The sequence below is a fragment of the Vanacampus margaritifer genome, chromosome 6 (assembly GCF_051991255.1).
Source record: "Vanacampus margaritifer isolate UIUO_Vmar chromosome 6, RoL_Vmar_1.0, whole genome shotgun sequence".
In the NCBI taxonomy this organism is placed as follows: Eukaryota; Metazoa; Chordata; class Actinopteri; order Syngnathiformes; family Syngnathidae; genus Vanacampus; species Vanacampus margaritifer.
In genome coordinates this window covers 28,738,175-28,754,395 of record NC_135437.1, presented here as the reverse complement: position 1 = coordinate 28,754,395, position 16,221 = coordinate 28,738,175, and the positions used below count along the sequence as shown (strand labels likewise).

Here is a 16,221-nt window from a genome sequence, read left to right as displayed (position 1 = left end):
AAAAAATCAGCAGCCATCCCTATGATATAGTACCTAGTAAAACACATGGTGGTAGTAAGTAACATACATAAATGTAGAAATTAAACCGTTTGCGTAACATTGTAACTGTGCACCGTCTTGGTGTACTCGCCTTGGCCATGTGGGGGCAGTATAATACAAATGGACATTGTCACAAATTCAGTAAAGCGCAGTAATACTTCTTTTCATACAGAAGTCATTTGTTCTGCAGCTTGTGTTCAAATATGCATTGCTAAAAAGGGTTAACACTGAGGCACAGGTGCTATACGTTAGCCGGTCTAAGGCGTTTTGCATTGTTTCTTAGCATTAAGCTAAGTGGACTTTACTGAGGCAAAGCTATGTAGTTATATTAAATAAACGTAACTATTTTTAAGTTGACATTTTTTGAATACTATCTTACAAACTACTGTGTGTTGCCTTAATACAGGGTTCAAAAATACTGTAGATCCACATCGCCACAAAAAGATTTATTACAGCATCCCCTTATACGATTCATCGCCAACTGATGGAATGAACTGACACCTCCAAATTAGAATTTTTATTTGGACTTTATGATGGAGATTGCACATGTAAACGGTGTTTTGAATTTTTATTTATTTTTTTAAGCTTTGGGAAAACATATTGAACGCTTCTTGACTGATTTTGCGCAAGGTCCATCGCCCTGTCACAAGATGGGAGGTTTTCATTCATCACCGGAGAGCGTCGCGCAACGTGATGGATGGTGACACATCCCACAACACACTAGGGCACTTCATATTTCTGTCTTGAACTTCTTTTTTTTTTTTTTAGGACAGTTCTTGTTGAGATTCATCAATTTAATAAAAAAAAAAAAAGGAAAAAAAAGAAAGAAAAGTGATATGACTGCTAGGTTCGCATCGCTTTGGGGAAATGCAGCAGCCGTGACTTTGGCTCTCTCTCTGATCATCTTTTTTTAAGAGATCTACAGATGAATTGGGGAGGCGAGCTTGCATGAATGCAATTTCACAAGGTCTGAAATGAGACCAAAAGAAATCCAGTGTCCCAACTCGAAAGGATTCAGGGCGCCCGTAGCAACAAGATTAGCTCAAGATTCTTTGGTAACGGAGCTCTGCTGTTTTGATTCTCTTTTCGGTGAAAATGTCATTCAAATAATTACATTCATAGACTATTAGATGAATCATGGACACAGAGGTGGCAATGAATGCAGGGGAAAAAAACTAAAAAGTAGACAGTAGTCAATACAATGTACCAGCAACTGATACATTCTGTACAATAATATACAGTACAGTAAAAGGGAGCTCGTCATTCCAAAGGTATAGTATGGAAGCGTAGAACTAACTGCCAATGTGGAATAAACAGTTTTGACTGGGCTATGTCGTTCAAACGAGTTGCTAAAACTTTTCTATTGACTTATTTTTAACGTGTTGCTAAAACGCACGTAGGCTAAATGCATTTCCCATAATACCACGGGGCATTGATTTGCGCATGCGCAATTGTGCCATTACACCGTAGCATTATGGGGGGGGAAATGCTATGTTTTTAGCATTTAGTACATTTTAACAATACTGTATAGTACTTTGGAACAACATATATCGCCAGTCATTTTTTTATTTTATTTTTTACTCCGCATTGGCATGTCCACGCTGCCGTCATGTAGCAAACTTCGAAGACATGTTTGAATTCATCACAGTAAAACCAAAGTTGACCAGTGCCGCTTGTTAAGCTTTGGTAAGTGATTTAACACGTTTCCCTTTTCTCTTGAACCTTTTCTTGTAGTTTACATACAATAGAGGGATCAAGATTGTCTCAGTGTGTCAGTGCAGCATAACAACATTGATGCGTTTATCTTCAAATGTGCTTTTGGACATTTGGCTCAGATGATGTCGATGTGACGCAAAAAAAAAAATCCTCATTGGACAGTCCGCTTTTTTGCAGGTATGCTTACAGTACATTTGTTTTTTTGTGTTTGTTTTTTTCCCAAGATAAAAATAATAATAATAATAACGCTCTCCAAATTGTTACTTTTTAAAAAATCAAATCAAATAAACTTTTCTAGTTTAATTTTTGGCGCTGATTCAAATCTGCCCTCATTTTTTCCTATCTAACACATCAGGTTTTCATATTAGAGATAATAATGAATGAAGGGTATGTTAGTTCAGCAACAGGTGATTCTTTTTTTTCACGGATAAATATGTATATATTGATGTGGTTGAAAAAAGTAACAACCGTTTTTAAATCAGCGTTAGGGACACATAAAGCCATTGCTGTCGACCAGTTTCATCCACTCACCGGACATTTAATTAGGTACACCACTACGCTATTTCATTAGGATCCAACAAGTCAAATGAGAATTTATTTCACAATGTGTTTAGTTTATTTAGTTCATTTGTATTTTGGATTTCATGGTAGGCCAAGTGCGGTGAAATACTCATAACATTTGCATTTAAGAACGTTTTGTTTGTCCTCCAAGTTTTATTTTTTTAAGCTATGCATAATGTTGCAGTGGCTTCAAATCATGGACTTACCTTGGCCTGCTGTATTTTAAGGTGACCATGAGGGTGGTACTCGGACAACTAAGTATTTTTTAGGTGCTACTTCATCTAAAAAAAATAGACAAGCACTGTTGCACACTATTACAAGTGTGCAGTGTACCTAATTGTTTCCAGTGAGCAGAGTTGAACATTTGTTTTGAAACATTGCATTCCAGTGCATATGAATGTGCAGGATTGCTTGGGTTGTCAGAAAACAACCCAAGCAACAACAACAAAAAAGCCATTTCTATCCTCATCTTCATTTTGGGGTGGCTTTGCTAACTCATGTACTGCAGCGGCCTGCACCTTTGCCATACGTGCTGTAATACTCCATTTGAGACCGTTTGGAAATGTCTGCTCTGTTGTTGTTGTTGGCCCGGTTCTCCCGCTCGCTGAATTCAAAGCTCTCCCCGTCATACTCCTCCTGTCCTTCCGTGTCTTGCGGCGGCTCTGAAGGGAGAAGCACAGAGAAATATGAGTCAAGCCTGTCCTCAATAAGACCCCCGCAGCTATTTCCAAAGACGCATGGCGAGATTGGCTGTCCTCCCCGTGTCAGTATCACTCTCCGCTGATACGGAAACGGGCATGTCTAATCCAGACACGGCTATATTTGCTAAATACGCAGCTAGCAACTGACAGCCAAACGTCAAAACAGACAGACGTGAGATCGCACTACATGCTGAGTCAAAGTGCGTTAGCATCGTAGCCACAGACGCTGACAATAATTCGACACAAAGCCCGCCAAAGTTTGACTCTCGAGCAGGCACGTCGCAGTGTGTGTGTGGGGGGGGGGGGACTTTAGGCAACCTGGGCAGTTGCCGAGTGGAAGGGGGCTTCGGCTATCTATGGCAATCATGCTAAGGGGTATTGTTGTATACCAACTGACTATCATAGTTCCACTTTCCATTTAAATGAATGGTGGGTACTGCTTGCCTAGGTGGCACTGTTGAGTGATTTTTTTTTTTGTGTGTGTGTGTGTGTGTGTGTGCATTTTTCCATTGGATATCATTAGTTCCACTTTTCCATCTAAATGAATGGAGGGTACTTTCAGATAACACTTTAACGTAAACATTTCAACTTGCTACAAAAATTCACGCCTCCTGGGTTCAAGTGTTGTTTTTATCCATTTATCTTTCAACTACAATTAATGCATAGTAATTTTCACATCATTCATCTTTCAATTTACTTCATAAGCATTCAGCTTAGCATTCAGCTATTAGCATTCAGCTTCCAGCATTCCCACACAATTTCTACAGAAATTGTACTTACTGTATTTTATTCTAAAATTGTGCACATTAAAAAAAAGAAAAAAGAAAACGTTTTTTTAATACAATGTATGTAAAGTTTTCTTTAAGGGTTGGTAACTTGGTAGTTATGTGGAATCAGGTTGTTGCTTAAAGTGGCTCTGGATCTTCACCCAGCCTAGCTGATCACTTCATGGGTGGAGCAACTTGATTCATTATCAATTAAGTGGATAAAAAAAAACAACACACACACCATAATTGTATTTTTATTCGATTATTTAAAAACAGTCAACGGTGTAGAAATTGCACAAGCATAAATTAATGAATTGACTGTTTTGGTCATGTCAGAAAATAGTCAATAAGGTTGATCAACTCTTTTCCAAAGTAAAAAGCAAATAAATAAAGCAAACTTTTAAATTGAGTTTTAAAACGATCAATCAATTATCAAAATAATTATCAATTAATTTGATAATCCATTTGTTGTTGATTAATGCATTAATCGTTGCACTTTTAGTAAACATAATCAAAAAGTAATTGTCCTTGATTATATCATTTATATACAATAAAAATGACAATTTATGAATTATTTAATAAAATCAAGAATAATACAAATATGTAAAATTATTCATTTTACAACTTGTTTTTATTATATTATTATTAACTACAAATAATACATTGAAGTGAACCAATTTTAGGGAAAAAATTGCAATAAATGACTGCAGGAAATATGACCGAATTCATGATTGTTGCGTCATACTTTGCCCACCCCTTGTCCTAAGAGCACCCGAGTGAGTCACATACCGTGGCCCTCTATCGTGCCGTCCATGACGCCATGTTTGACCTTCATGTGTCGGCTGAGGTTGCCCTTCAGGTTAAACTTGCTGCTGCAGTAAGGACATTTGAAAGGCTTGCTGCCGGCGTGCAGGTGCATGTGGCCCAGCAGGTTGTACATTCGGTTGAAGGACTTGCCGCACACCTGAAAGACCAGAGCACAGACTTTTGGGGACCCCTTTTCCTTCCCGGCGCGGCCTCCCCGGGGCAGAACCTCGGCGTACCTTGCATTTGAAGGGCTTGACGGGTAAATGGACAATCATGTGCGTCTTAAGGGTCTGCTTCTGGACGAAGGTCTTGAAGCACACGTGGCACTGGAAGGGTCTCACGCTGGCATGGATCAACATGTGTCTCTTCAGGTTGGCGGACAAGGTGAACTCTCGGGAGCAGACCTCACATTTGAATTCTTTCATTCCCTATTGGGGGGGGGGGGACAAAAGGGTCTGTATGAATTTTGCGTCACAAATGTTGAGACAATTTATGTCTGTGTGCACCTCTCAAGTATTTTAGTCGTTTGTTGGCTATTCTATTCATGTCCCTGTTTGCTGAGGTCGCCCCCCCCCCCACCCAAACCCATACTATGCCCCTCACTTATAGAATGTTGGTCAGTGTTTTTTTTTTTTAAATGTCTCTTGGACAGGTTGGTACTGTTAAGTCGGGATGTGCCGAAAAATCGATTCTCATAAAAATCGCGATTCTCATTTAGTACGATTCAGAATCGATTGTAAATGTCCCAAAATCGATTATTTAAATGTTATACTGTCTTGCCCTTGTTTGTGTGTGCCTTTATTGGGAGCACTGTTCATGTTGTACCCGATTTGGCCACTTAGGGGCAGTGTGGTTCCACACATTGTGATACACTGTTAAGTTGTAGCCACATTAAGAGTAGAAGGAAAAAGTCACAATCAAGTTTTGCCAATAAAAGAAACCTAGTAGTTTGTAGATTGGATTTGAAATGTATATTTTGTGATACCAGTCTTAGAAGTTTTTTTTTTTTTTGACACACATGTAGTCATTAATTAGCAGAATCTAAGTGAGAAGAAGAAAATGACCATGCCAAATGGTTGAATACCTCGTGGTATATATTTACAATTTGCAGCTTTAATTTTGTGTTCATTCTGTCATAGAAATTCGGCAGATCTCACGGTGGAATAAAGATGATTTCATTCGGAGATAAAGAGCTAGCGAGAAAACTGGTGATTCAATTAGACACAAAGCGCTTTTCAACCGCTCACAAAAACAAATTCACACCAGTAGGGAATTGAGCCAAACAGGAAGTTCAAAACCTTTTGAAGATTAACAACGCATGCTGTTTTAGATAACAAAAAGAAAAAGAAAAAAAGACTAGTTGTCAGTTTGCTGCATAGCTTCTCATTTTCTTAGCGCTTTCATGTATTGACTGTTGAGTGGATTGGGTTCTTTGAATCGCCAGATAGTTTTGGATTCTTTTGCGTCTGGGCAAAAAAAAAGCCAAACTCATTAGCATCATCAGTATTCGTATCATCAGGACCTTCAGTTCAGTAGCTTGTGGTGTCATGTCACTCACCTTGTGAGTGAGGGCGTGTTGCCGCAGGTGATGGATCTGGACGAACTCCATGCCGCACTCGGGGCAAACGTAGGGTCGCACGTTCTGATGCTTCATCAAGTGGTTCTGCAGCTGGCTGCGGTACGCAAAGGACTTGTGGCACTCGGTGCACTGGTACGTGGCGGGGCCCTGGTGGCTGGCCAGGTGGCGCTTCAGGTGCGCGTACGTGGGGAACTCCATGCCGCACTGCGTGCAGACGTGGCACTGGCCGTTCTCGTGCTTGCTCTCGTGCGTCCGCAGCTCGCTGGGGTAGGCGAAGCCGCGGCCGCAGAAGCGGCAGCTGTAGGGCTTGACGTCGGTGTGCTGCAGCATGTGCCTCTTCAGGTGGCTGGTCTGCGTGAAGGCTTTCTCGCAAACGCTGCACTTGTGAGGTCGGGTGCCCTGGTGGGTCAGCAGGTGCGTTTGGAGGTGGCTGGGCTGCTTGAAGAGTTTCCCGCAGTGGATACATTCGTGGGGTTTTATTCCGTTGTGGCCCAGGATATGCGTGACGAGGTTATATTTGGACGTGTAGGACTTCTCGCACATTCGGCACTTCCATCGTTTTAGACCCTCGCCCACATCGACGCAGTAAGACTCATCGATCTGTACGTTGATGTCCAGGCGGTCGATCTGCATTCGCCTGGCGAGACCCTCGGGGTCCGACCATAGCATGGCCTGGCCGTTTTCCTCGTACTCCCCCGGTAGCGCCATGCCGGCCGACTCGTACGCAACCTCGTTGGCTTCAAAGTATTTGTTGTCCAGAGGTTCGCCGCTATCTCCACCGGTCTTCAGATTGAGGGCCTCCTCTTCCACCACGGATTCCTCTTCCTTACTGACCCTTTTAAGGTCTTGGTCCTGTCTTAGTGGTCCACCTTCTCGTGGTAGGGACGTGTCGCTGACACATGAAGGACGGTTTCCACAGGCTTGCTCTTTCAGAGAGCTTTTTTGATTTGCAAGAGGATCCTCTTGCTTGGCGGGGACGCACCTGTCGTTCATGTGAACGCAAGTAGGAGATGTCTCCGATTCAATTAGTTCACCTTTAACCTGAGCTTGCGGACTTTCGGCTTTGAGAGGGTGTGCCACTAACTCTCCATCGCTTCTGGGTCTCTTGGTCCTCGGTCCACGGGGGCCTGGCCGTCTCCTCTCACTAGTGTTAAGCTGAGAGTCCCCAGCAGGTTCAGGCAGGTAGTCCCCATTGGCCCCGATCAGCTGGTCCGCATACTCGTACTCCACGGGCTCGGGCGGCGGCGGCGGCGGCGGGCCCTCTTTGGACTCTCCCGTGTAAAAGCCGTTTGGAGCAATTGTGGCTCCAAAAATTTCATTTTGGGAGATGAGCCCGAGAACGGCGGCCTGAGCCAACGACAGAACCACTACAGGTTCCGTCTGCGTGCCCGCGTCCATTTGGCCTTCAGTCACCTTTGGGTAAGTCCGCAACATTTGGCCACTCTCCTCCTGGAAGAAACGTGGAGTTTGAATCAGGAAAACAAGCAGAACCCAACGGCGTCTCTGTTTTTCAGTTATTACAAAACCTGACCTTACGCAATATCGCCGCATTGTAACGGAGTTCCCCTTTTTAGCCTCACGGTTTGGTAACACTTCTATTAATGCAAACCAAATGGCTGTCATGTAAAAAGATGACATTGTTAGGTTTTATGCTCGATTGTGCCGGATCGACCGCAAGGGATTACAGGAGAGCCTTTTTCTGGGTTCCTCCGTCAAAACAACTCTGCTTTGTTTCGTTGCTTTGAACGCACACGTCGGATGACGCCGATAAGACGACAGACATGCGTAGCACGCCACTTCCTTCCTTGACGTGCTGTAGAATAATACGCAGCACAAGAAAGGATGCGGGTCCGGCCAGGAAGTTGACTTCCGTGGACTGTCTCGGCACTTCCTGTGGGATCTCTCGGCCAGCCTGGCTGACCGGGAAAGTCCGTCGCTGGAGTTCTGCCGTCGCATTCAGCTCGGCGGGCTCCACATTGCCTGCACGCCTGAACCAGATGATAAATACCAGCAGGCAATCTCATATCCATAACAGACATTTGATTGAGCTCCGAGCTCATTCCGTATTCCTGCCTGATGCATAACTCTGGCAAATTACGGCGCGATTGCAGAGAGTTGCGGACTCCGAGTGAAACCGCACGCAATCAATGAACGCTACAAATTGACGGCCGCCGGTTTCGGGTGGTTTTTCAGGGTGTGTAGTTTTTATGGCGTGACATTGGGTGTGTTCAATCACGAGTTGTAGTACGAGTTGTGGGACACAACACTGAAAAGAGAAATGACTGAAAGGGAAACAGCAGCCACAGAGAGGCAATAACGACTTGTGTGGGGCGAGCAGAAGCAGACCTGGATGTCCTGATAAGCACGTCATGGATAATTACTGTTTTTAAAAGTCGTCAGACGGAGACAGACTGTGTGTGTTTGCGTGTGAAAGAAAAGGAAAGAGTGACTGGGTGTGTGTTTGAAAAGCGTGTCAGTGAGTGAGAAAGAAAAGAGAGGGAGGGAGGGAAGGAGAAAGAGCTGTGGGCGGGTGGGGGGTGTGGAGGGAGGGAGGGAGGGAGGGATGTAGTCAGACGAAGAGAGAAATGAGATGGAGGGGCTGAAAGATAAAGAAAGAGGGGAGGAGAGGAGGGAAGGGGAAGGAGAGATTGAGTGAGCGTGTGAGAGGTGGGAAGACAGAAAGGAAAGGGAAAGGAGGAGGGAGGGAGGCTGGCGGTGGCGGCGGCGGAGGGTGAGCCGGGGTGGGGGGGGGGCAGAAAAGACAGAGTGAAAGAAGAGAAAGCTGAAAGGCTGACAACGTGAAAGAGAAAAAGACAAATGACAAGGCCGAGGCAAAAGAGAGAGAGAGAGAGAGAGAGAGAGAGGGGAAGGCTCGGTAAATACGCGAGGCCGCACTTTGCCGCGGAAAGTTGCGAGTGGAAAGACACCTACGGACAAACCGGCGCGCCGCTGATGGGAAACAAGCACGTTTGGAGACGTCGCAAAAGTGCACGCAAGCAAGTCGGTGCGCCGGCACCGGCTTGCAAATCATCTCAAGTTGTGTTGTGAACTCACCACATTGTTCCTGGAGTGATGCTTGAGATGTTTGAGGGATCGCATCCTTCAGGAGAAATGAGTGGAGTAAAACAAGCCGCCTCCTATTTATAGTGGAGGGGGGGAGTGGGGGCGGTCCCACGGCTCATCCTCCTCCTACTGTTGCTGTTATCAGAACTGACTGTGCCTGCCGCCCCCCCCCTCCCACAACAGCCCTCCGCCCCTCCAAACACGCACACACACAGCATCACCCCATTTCTTTCTCTTCCTCCCACCCTCTCCTTCCCATCTCACTTCTCTTTTCTCTCTCCTGTTCTCTTTACACACACACAGACACACACGCACGCGTCTTATCTGGCTCTCTCGCCACATACAATCCAGCATGACCCTTCAACACACATTTCTCTTTGCGGACACACATACGCACTCTATCTTGACTTGATCACACTTACGTTGATCAATATATACAGTGCTGCCTTGAGATTGGACTTGAATTCATTCCGTGACCTCACTCATATCCCAAATCGTCTTTTCCCATTGAAATAAATGGGAATGTCATGAATTTGTTCTAGCCTGCCACACCTCAACAAGCAAAAAAATTTGTGTTTTTGTGTGTGTGTGTGTTTTTTTTTTTTTTACAAGGAGAAAAAGCGCTCTATAATATCGTATTCAACATAATCAAATAGAATGTAAAACAGTGTGCGTCATGATTTAATCCTCTAATAATTACAGTGGACCCTTGCTTTTATTCACAATTTTATTCATAATTACCCCCCCCCCAATACTTTTAATATATATTTTTATACATATTATTTTATATTAAGTGACTCAGTAAGATACTGTATAATATTAGTTGTTTTTCATAGAGGCTAAAGAATGCAGTTGTGCTTGCAAGCTTATACATCTTTGGGGGAATGTCAACTTATGAGCACAACTGTAAATGTACAAAAGCTAAATGTTGCTTAATGACACAAAAAATTGTCACCAAAACTCATATGCACATCTCTACTCATGTCAACTTCATTCTCAATATCAAAACAATTGCCACAGCATTGTGGATTTTATTGGCATTAATCCTTTTTCTCGCCATACAGTGTGCTCATAAGTTTACATGATACCAATAAGGTATGTCAAGTTTCTAGCAGTTTGGCTTTAGTTAATCCCCAGATGCTAGCTAGCAAGCTCCCTAGCTAGCTCCCCGGGTGCTCGGAGACCTGCTAGAGCAGGGGTGGCCAAGTTCGGTCCTCGAGAGCCACTATCCAGCCTGTTTTTCATGTTTCTCCCCACTAACACACCTGATTCATGATCACGATCGTTATCATGCTTCTGCAAAGCGTGCTGATGAGCTGGACATTAGATCCGGCTGCGCTGAAGGGGCGACACATGGAAAACAGGCAGGATAGGGGCTCTCGAGGACCGAACTTGGCCACCCCTGTGCTAGAGAGCTGGTTAGCTAGCTAGCTAGCAGCTGGGGCTAAAGCCAAACTGTAGCAGGGTTTTTACTTTCTGGACCTGGATTTGCCACCTCTGACTGTATATACGATACGATACGATATGATATACTTTTATTTTCCCCGTGGGGAACTTTTTCCTGGACTCCGTCCAGCTGCAGTTTACAGTAAGAGAAAACAACAGAATACAGGGATGTGATTTATCCGCTAATTCGCGGAATTCCGCTTTTTCTTATTCCCCCCCCCCCCCAAAATCTTTTTTTTTTTTTTTTTTTTTTTGTAGTAGTTCATTGTGTATGCACATGACTCCGACAGATAACATCTTCTGCTATAACAAAGACATTTGTGGTATGCTCTAATATGAGTTACTTTTCATTTGGTCATGATACAATTATTTGTTCATGAAATTTGAACTCTTCAACATTATTTATGTGTTAACTTAGTAATCACATTAGTTAGATATGATGATATTCTCAGTGATAGTTTTTAAAAGCAAAGGCAGTCCAATGTTTTTGAATGTGACTGATTTTGAGTTGACTAAAACTGCCATTTTATATGGGATAGTTCAATATACATTGAAAATTTATGCTGTTGTTTTGTCTATTTCTTTGTCATGTGAGTGCATTGAAAGTACTTAAAAACACGGAAAACCCATGAGCTCCGGGGGGCTTCGCCCCCCTTGTCCCCCCACCAGGGCACTGCCCTGGACCTAGCTGGGTGTAGCTAGCAATAGCAATATAGCAATAAGTAGAAGACTTCCCAGAAGTCTTCACAGGCGTATACATGTGTAGAGAGGTACATTGCACACACCCATATACACACACACATATACACACTTCCATATATATATATACACACACATGAGTATGTACACAACATTGCACCATATATATATATCTTATAGCACTGTGTGCAAAACATAATGTTTGTCAGTATTGCTATATTGTCTAAATGTGTAATTCTCCACGGTTTGTGCTAATTGTTAATCATGCCCATAACGTTTTGCATTGTTTGTTAGCATTACGCTAAACAAGCATTCCAAAAGGTAAAGCTATGTTGTTTTGAAAATACACAAAGTGTATTTGTCATTTTGACAGTAAACATAACAGCTTGAAGCCTCTTTTTTTTGAATGAATTGTTTAATATTTGCTTAACTGTTGCTTATTGTGAAGAGAGTCGACTTGTATATATGCTTGTATATCAAGTTTGTGCTCGCCCAAAAGTCTTCACGTAAACAAGGAAATGAGCTCGTATCTTGGAAATAGTTGTAGGTTTGTCACTGCCACCTCTACTTCATTCACAGCATTCTCTTGCTGTAAAAGCCAATCAGAAGTTCCTTTGAGTGCGTGAGTGCGCGCGCGTGCAAGCGCAACACGGGCACGCACGCACTTTGTCCGACGCGCACGACATTTGCGCACACACTCGCAGAGCGAAGGTGCGTCCGTCAGTAGCAAAAGAGACGGACAGCTGACATTTGAACTTTTCTGCACAGTTTGCCAAATTTCAACATCCCAACCATGCAGCTAATTAACCGACAGCCCGACGTGTGTACAGTGGGAGAAAAATTTGATGTAAGAATGACAAAAGACTCGAGAAGGAGAAAGAAAGGAGAGAAAAGCAGTTAGGAGGGAGGGAGGGAAGCGTATAGGGAGAAAGAATAAGGAAGAAAGAAGCAGAAGCGGGGGGGGGGTGAAGCTGAGTGGAGGAGGAAGAAGAAGAGGGAGGAGGAGTGAGGATGGGGGTGCATGAAAGACAGAAAGAAAAAGGGTAGAGAGGAAAGAGAGCCGTGTGGGGGAGGGAAGGAGGGAATGCATTAAAAAAAAAAGGAGTATGAAAGGAAAGGAGAGACTGGGTGGTGGTGGTGGTCATGTCAAAGAGAAAGCAAGTAGAAAAGAAGGAGGGGGTGGCAAGAAGATAGAGAGACAATGCCCTGAAAGAAGGAGAGAATAAAAAAGGGGGGATGGGGAGGTGTGAAAAAAAGAGAGACGAGTCCATCAAGAAGGAGTGGAGGGCTGCAGGATGAGTGAGAGGGAGAGGCAGCAGAGATGGAGGGGGTGTTGGGCGGGGGGGGGGGGGGGTGTTGTTGAGAGCAAAGGGAACGGAGAGAGAAAAGGAGATAGAAACCAAGAGTGAGGGAAAAGGAAAGACATTAACTATTGAACTTCCAGATTCTTCTCGTGGAACACAAGCGGACCTGCGGGGGCCGCCGGAGTTCAACTCACAGGGTCGGCCCGCAACATCACAATTAGACAGGTAGGAGAAGCCCTCCCATCCAACAAACACCTGCAGGGCCCCAAAAAAAAAAAAAAACGGAACAAGATGAGTGACACAGGTGTGTGTTTGCATGCGTGTGCGGCCACGTGGATGCCGAGCATAAACATTCGCCGCTAAATAACAGCAAAGGGCAAACCTTGATCAATCATCAGCGGGCTGGGAGTGCTGCGAGAAGGAAAAAGATAGAGAGAGAAATGGGAGTGGAGGGGGAGGAGGGAGAGATAGGGAAGGTGAGTGAGCGCAAGGGAGGGGAGGGAAGGGAAGGAGTAGATGTGTGTGTGTGGGGGGGGGGAGCGGTTGAGTGTGTGTGTGTGTGGGGGGGGTGGTAGATAGCAGGAAGTCGAGGGAGAGAAAATAGAAGGAGAGCGAGGGAAGAAACAAAGAGATAAGAGGCTGAAAGACAAAGAAAGCACATGGAAGAAACAACAAGGGACACGTACATAAAACAACACAGAGCTAGCGAGCCCATGGGGGAAATGAAAAAGACACAGACAACAAAAGTTTGGGAAAGAAGAAATGCGCTGGCTCCGGTCCAGGCCGGAATTCTTACAAGCGGTGCGACCTGCTTGCTTGCTTTGGCCAGCTGAAACCGACGCCCCCTTTCCACCTAGCCGTCCACTTAAGTTGCGCTCGCTAGGCAATTTTCCATCCATCCATTTTCTGTGCTGTTCAGGTTCACCGCAGGGGCTTGGATGCTATTCCAGACGGGTACGCCCGCGACAGGCTGATTGCGACGCGAGACCGGCAGTTATGTGGCTCACTCCACTAACAAGCCGGCAGATCGTTAGCTTCATAGCATGATTGCTCAACTCATTCGTTAGCCGGTTCTCAATTTGCGTTCTTGAGCTGAAACTGAAATCTTAAGTAAGATATCAATTTCTTAAATTTAACCTAAATTTGCTTCTTTTGCTTCGACCAGTTATTTTTTTTAACTTAAAATAAGATTGTCAGACAAGATCATCCTGCTTATTTTAAGATACTTATTACTCACAGAGGTGGCAAATCCAGAAAGTAAAAACCCTGCCACGGTTTGGCTTTAGCCTCTGATGCTAACTAGCTAGCTCCCTAAAAGGTAAACAAGCACCATGTGAGCTAGCTAGCACCTGGGGCTAAAGCCAAACTGTTGGCAGGGTTTTTACTTTCTGGACCTGGATTTGCCACCTCTGATTACGTAATGATCTTATTTGATCAAGCAGTGTTAGCCTTGAGTGTTAACAGCCAGTTTTAAGTACTGTGAGGCTTAAAACGAACGTTTTCCACATTTTAAGATGACAAATCAACATCAAACACCCTGAACTGGGGTTTCATAAATTGAATTTTTATTTTAAAATTTTGCATAAAAAAGTCTGAAAACAATTAGACAAAAGTGCAATATAGCTCTTAATTGTAAGCATTTTTTCTTGTAAACATCAGTTTGTGTCATTATATTTACTAAGCTCATTTGATCCTATTGCCAGTAAATGGACCACCCGCTCAGTGGTCTAGTGATAGAGTGTCTTTCCTCTGACTGCAAGGTTGTGTGTTCAATTCCCTGGCTGGGTCATATCAAAGACAATTAAAAACGGGACATAGTATCTCCCTGTTTGACACTCGGACTAAGATGGCCAACTGCACAAATAACCCAACTATAGCTAAAAAATGGACAGATCCTCTACTTGGGTTTATTTAGTGTAAAACAACAACTCATAAAAAAATTGGTCCCATGACGTGGGTTAAAAAATTGGGTCATTTTGTATAAAAGAACCTAGAAAGTTGGGTCAAATTGATCCATAAAGTGGATCGGTCCATTTTTTATCCATAATTGGGTTACTTTTGACCCAACTGTTTTTAGAGTGTGTGAATGAAAAAAGAAAAGAAAATAGTTTTATATATTCCATCTTGAAAACATTGCTTGTTTTTAGTCTAAAAATACTATTTTCAAGACTGCTGTGGTGGAAATGGGCCTAGTATTATTTTCTTACTTTTAAAAATCTTATAGATAAGTTTAAGTAAAATTGTCTTATTCTGTTGGCAGATAATTTTGCTGGTAATAATTTGAATATATTTTTGTTTTCTACTGCTGTCCTTTTTGCGGCGGAATTCTTAACATTCTTGTGATCTCGTCAAACATCATCAATCGTAGCTCAAGTTCCAATTGAAAGTACACAAATGCCAAGAACACGCAAAATCGCCGGATGTTGTTCAAGTCGGCGAGCTTCAACCAAAGACGCATCCGTTTGGCTTGGAAAATGAGTGCTGCTGTCACAGAAATACGGCACAGCACAGTTCAGGGGGAAGTTTGTAAGTACACAACAAACGGCGCTAAAATCAAGTCAAACAAAAGAACAAAATCATCGGCAGTTGTTTGTTTACATTCAAATTGTCGCTTGTAGCTAACACGAGTGATGTCACACAGGCTGTGATTATGAGATGAGCATTTCAGCATCTGGAGACTTCAGTCATGCTCCTCCACTCAACATATAGATTGCGCAACAAGGAGGAATCAAACTCAAGTACTCACTGCGCTCCCCGCACCATCCCAATCGTCCACTCGTACCCTCAGATCCGCACGCCGCCGCCTCCTCCTCCGAGTTGCCAGCACCGAGCTCTGTTCCACGGGAGACCGACTGCACCACGCCTATGAAACAAGCAAACCCCCATCCAGCTCAGGGCTTTACAGATCCGGACACCTTTTGATACAACGTAAACCTTAGACCGCTGATGTCATAATGAGCCGCCTTTTTTTTTGTATTTTGACGTTATGCTTTAAACTCGAAGCGGTCAAAATGCATTGTTATTAATATAAGCCCCCAAACGGTGTTTGGTGTGGGCTCTCGGATCCATACTGGACGCGCGCGTGTCCACTGCAAGTGCAATTCTTTGTTGTTGATCTTGAGGAGAGCAAGCATACGGCGCAGTGTCACATCCTCCCTGCGATGTGAGTCAGAGTTTTCGACTGATTTTTTCCCCCCTGAAAGAGGAAGTAACCTCTTTTGAGCAAGCACTTTAAAACATTTATTGTGAGGTACTCGTTCAAAGCAGCATGTCCAAGTTCAAATAAAGTCAAGTATTAATTGTAAAGGGGCAACAAAGGATTAGTTTGATTTGATACAGTCAGAGATGTATTCATCTAAATTGTAATAAAGGCAGACAGATGGTTCATTGCGCAACAATAATGATATATGCAGCCATACATTTTTTTCAATGCTTGTATGATGGGCAGGGGTGTCAAATCCAGATCCAGAAAGTAAAAAAAACCCTGTCACAGTTTGGCTTTAGCTCCCGAGCAAGCTCCCATGGTGCTTGTTTACCTT

The 16,221-nt window shown here is 43.7% G+C and overlaps 1 protein-coding gene across 2 annotated transcripts; it reads right to left on the bottom strand.

The window, feature by feature from the left end:
• Positions 1 to 534: 534 nt before the first annotated feature.
• On the bottom strand, positions 535 to 15,764 carry znf710a (zinc finger protein 710a). 2 transcript variants are annotated; one of them, XM_077567895.1, is made up of 5 exons: positions 15,429 to 15,764; positions 6,150 to 7,619; positions 4,828 to 5,019; positions 4,574 to 4,748; positions 535 to 2,978 (listed from the first exon to the last, which is right to left on the bottom strand). In XM_077567895.1, the coding sequence occupies exons 2-5, from the start codon at positions 7,602 to 7,604 to the stop codon at positions 2,812 to 2,814; spliced, it is 1,989 nt and encodes a 662-aa protein (XP_077424021.1). In that variant the 5' UTR covers positions 7,605 to 7,619; positions 15,429 to 15,764; the 3' UTR covers positions 535 to 2,811. The 2 variants fall into 2 exon arrangements, with proteins under 2 accessions (XP_077424021.1, XP_077424020.1); XM_077567894.1 differs by lacking the exon at positions 15,429 to 15,764 and adding an exon at positions 9,225 to 9,282.
• Positions 15,765 to 16,221: the final 457 nt, after the last annotated feature.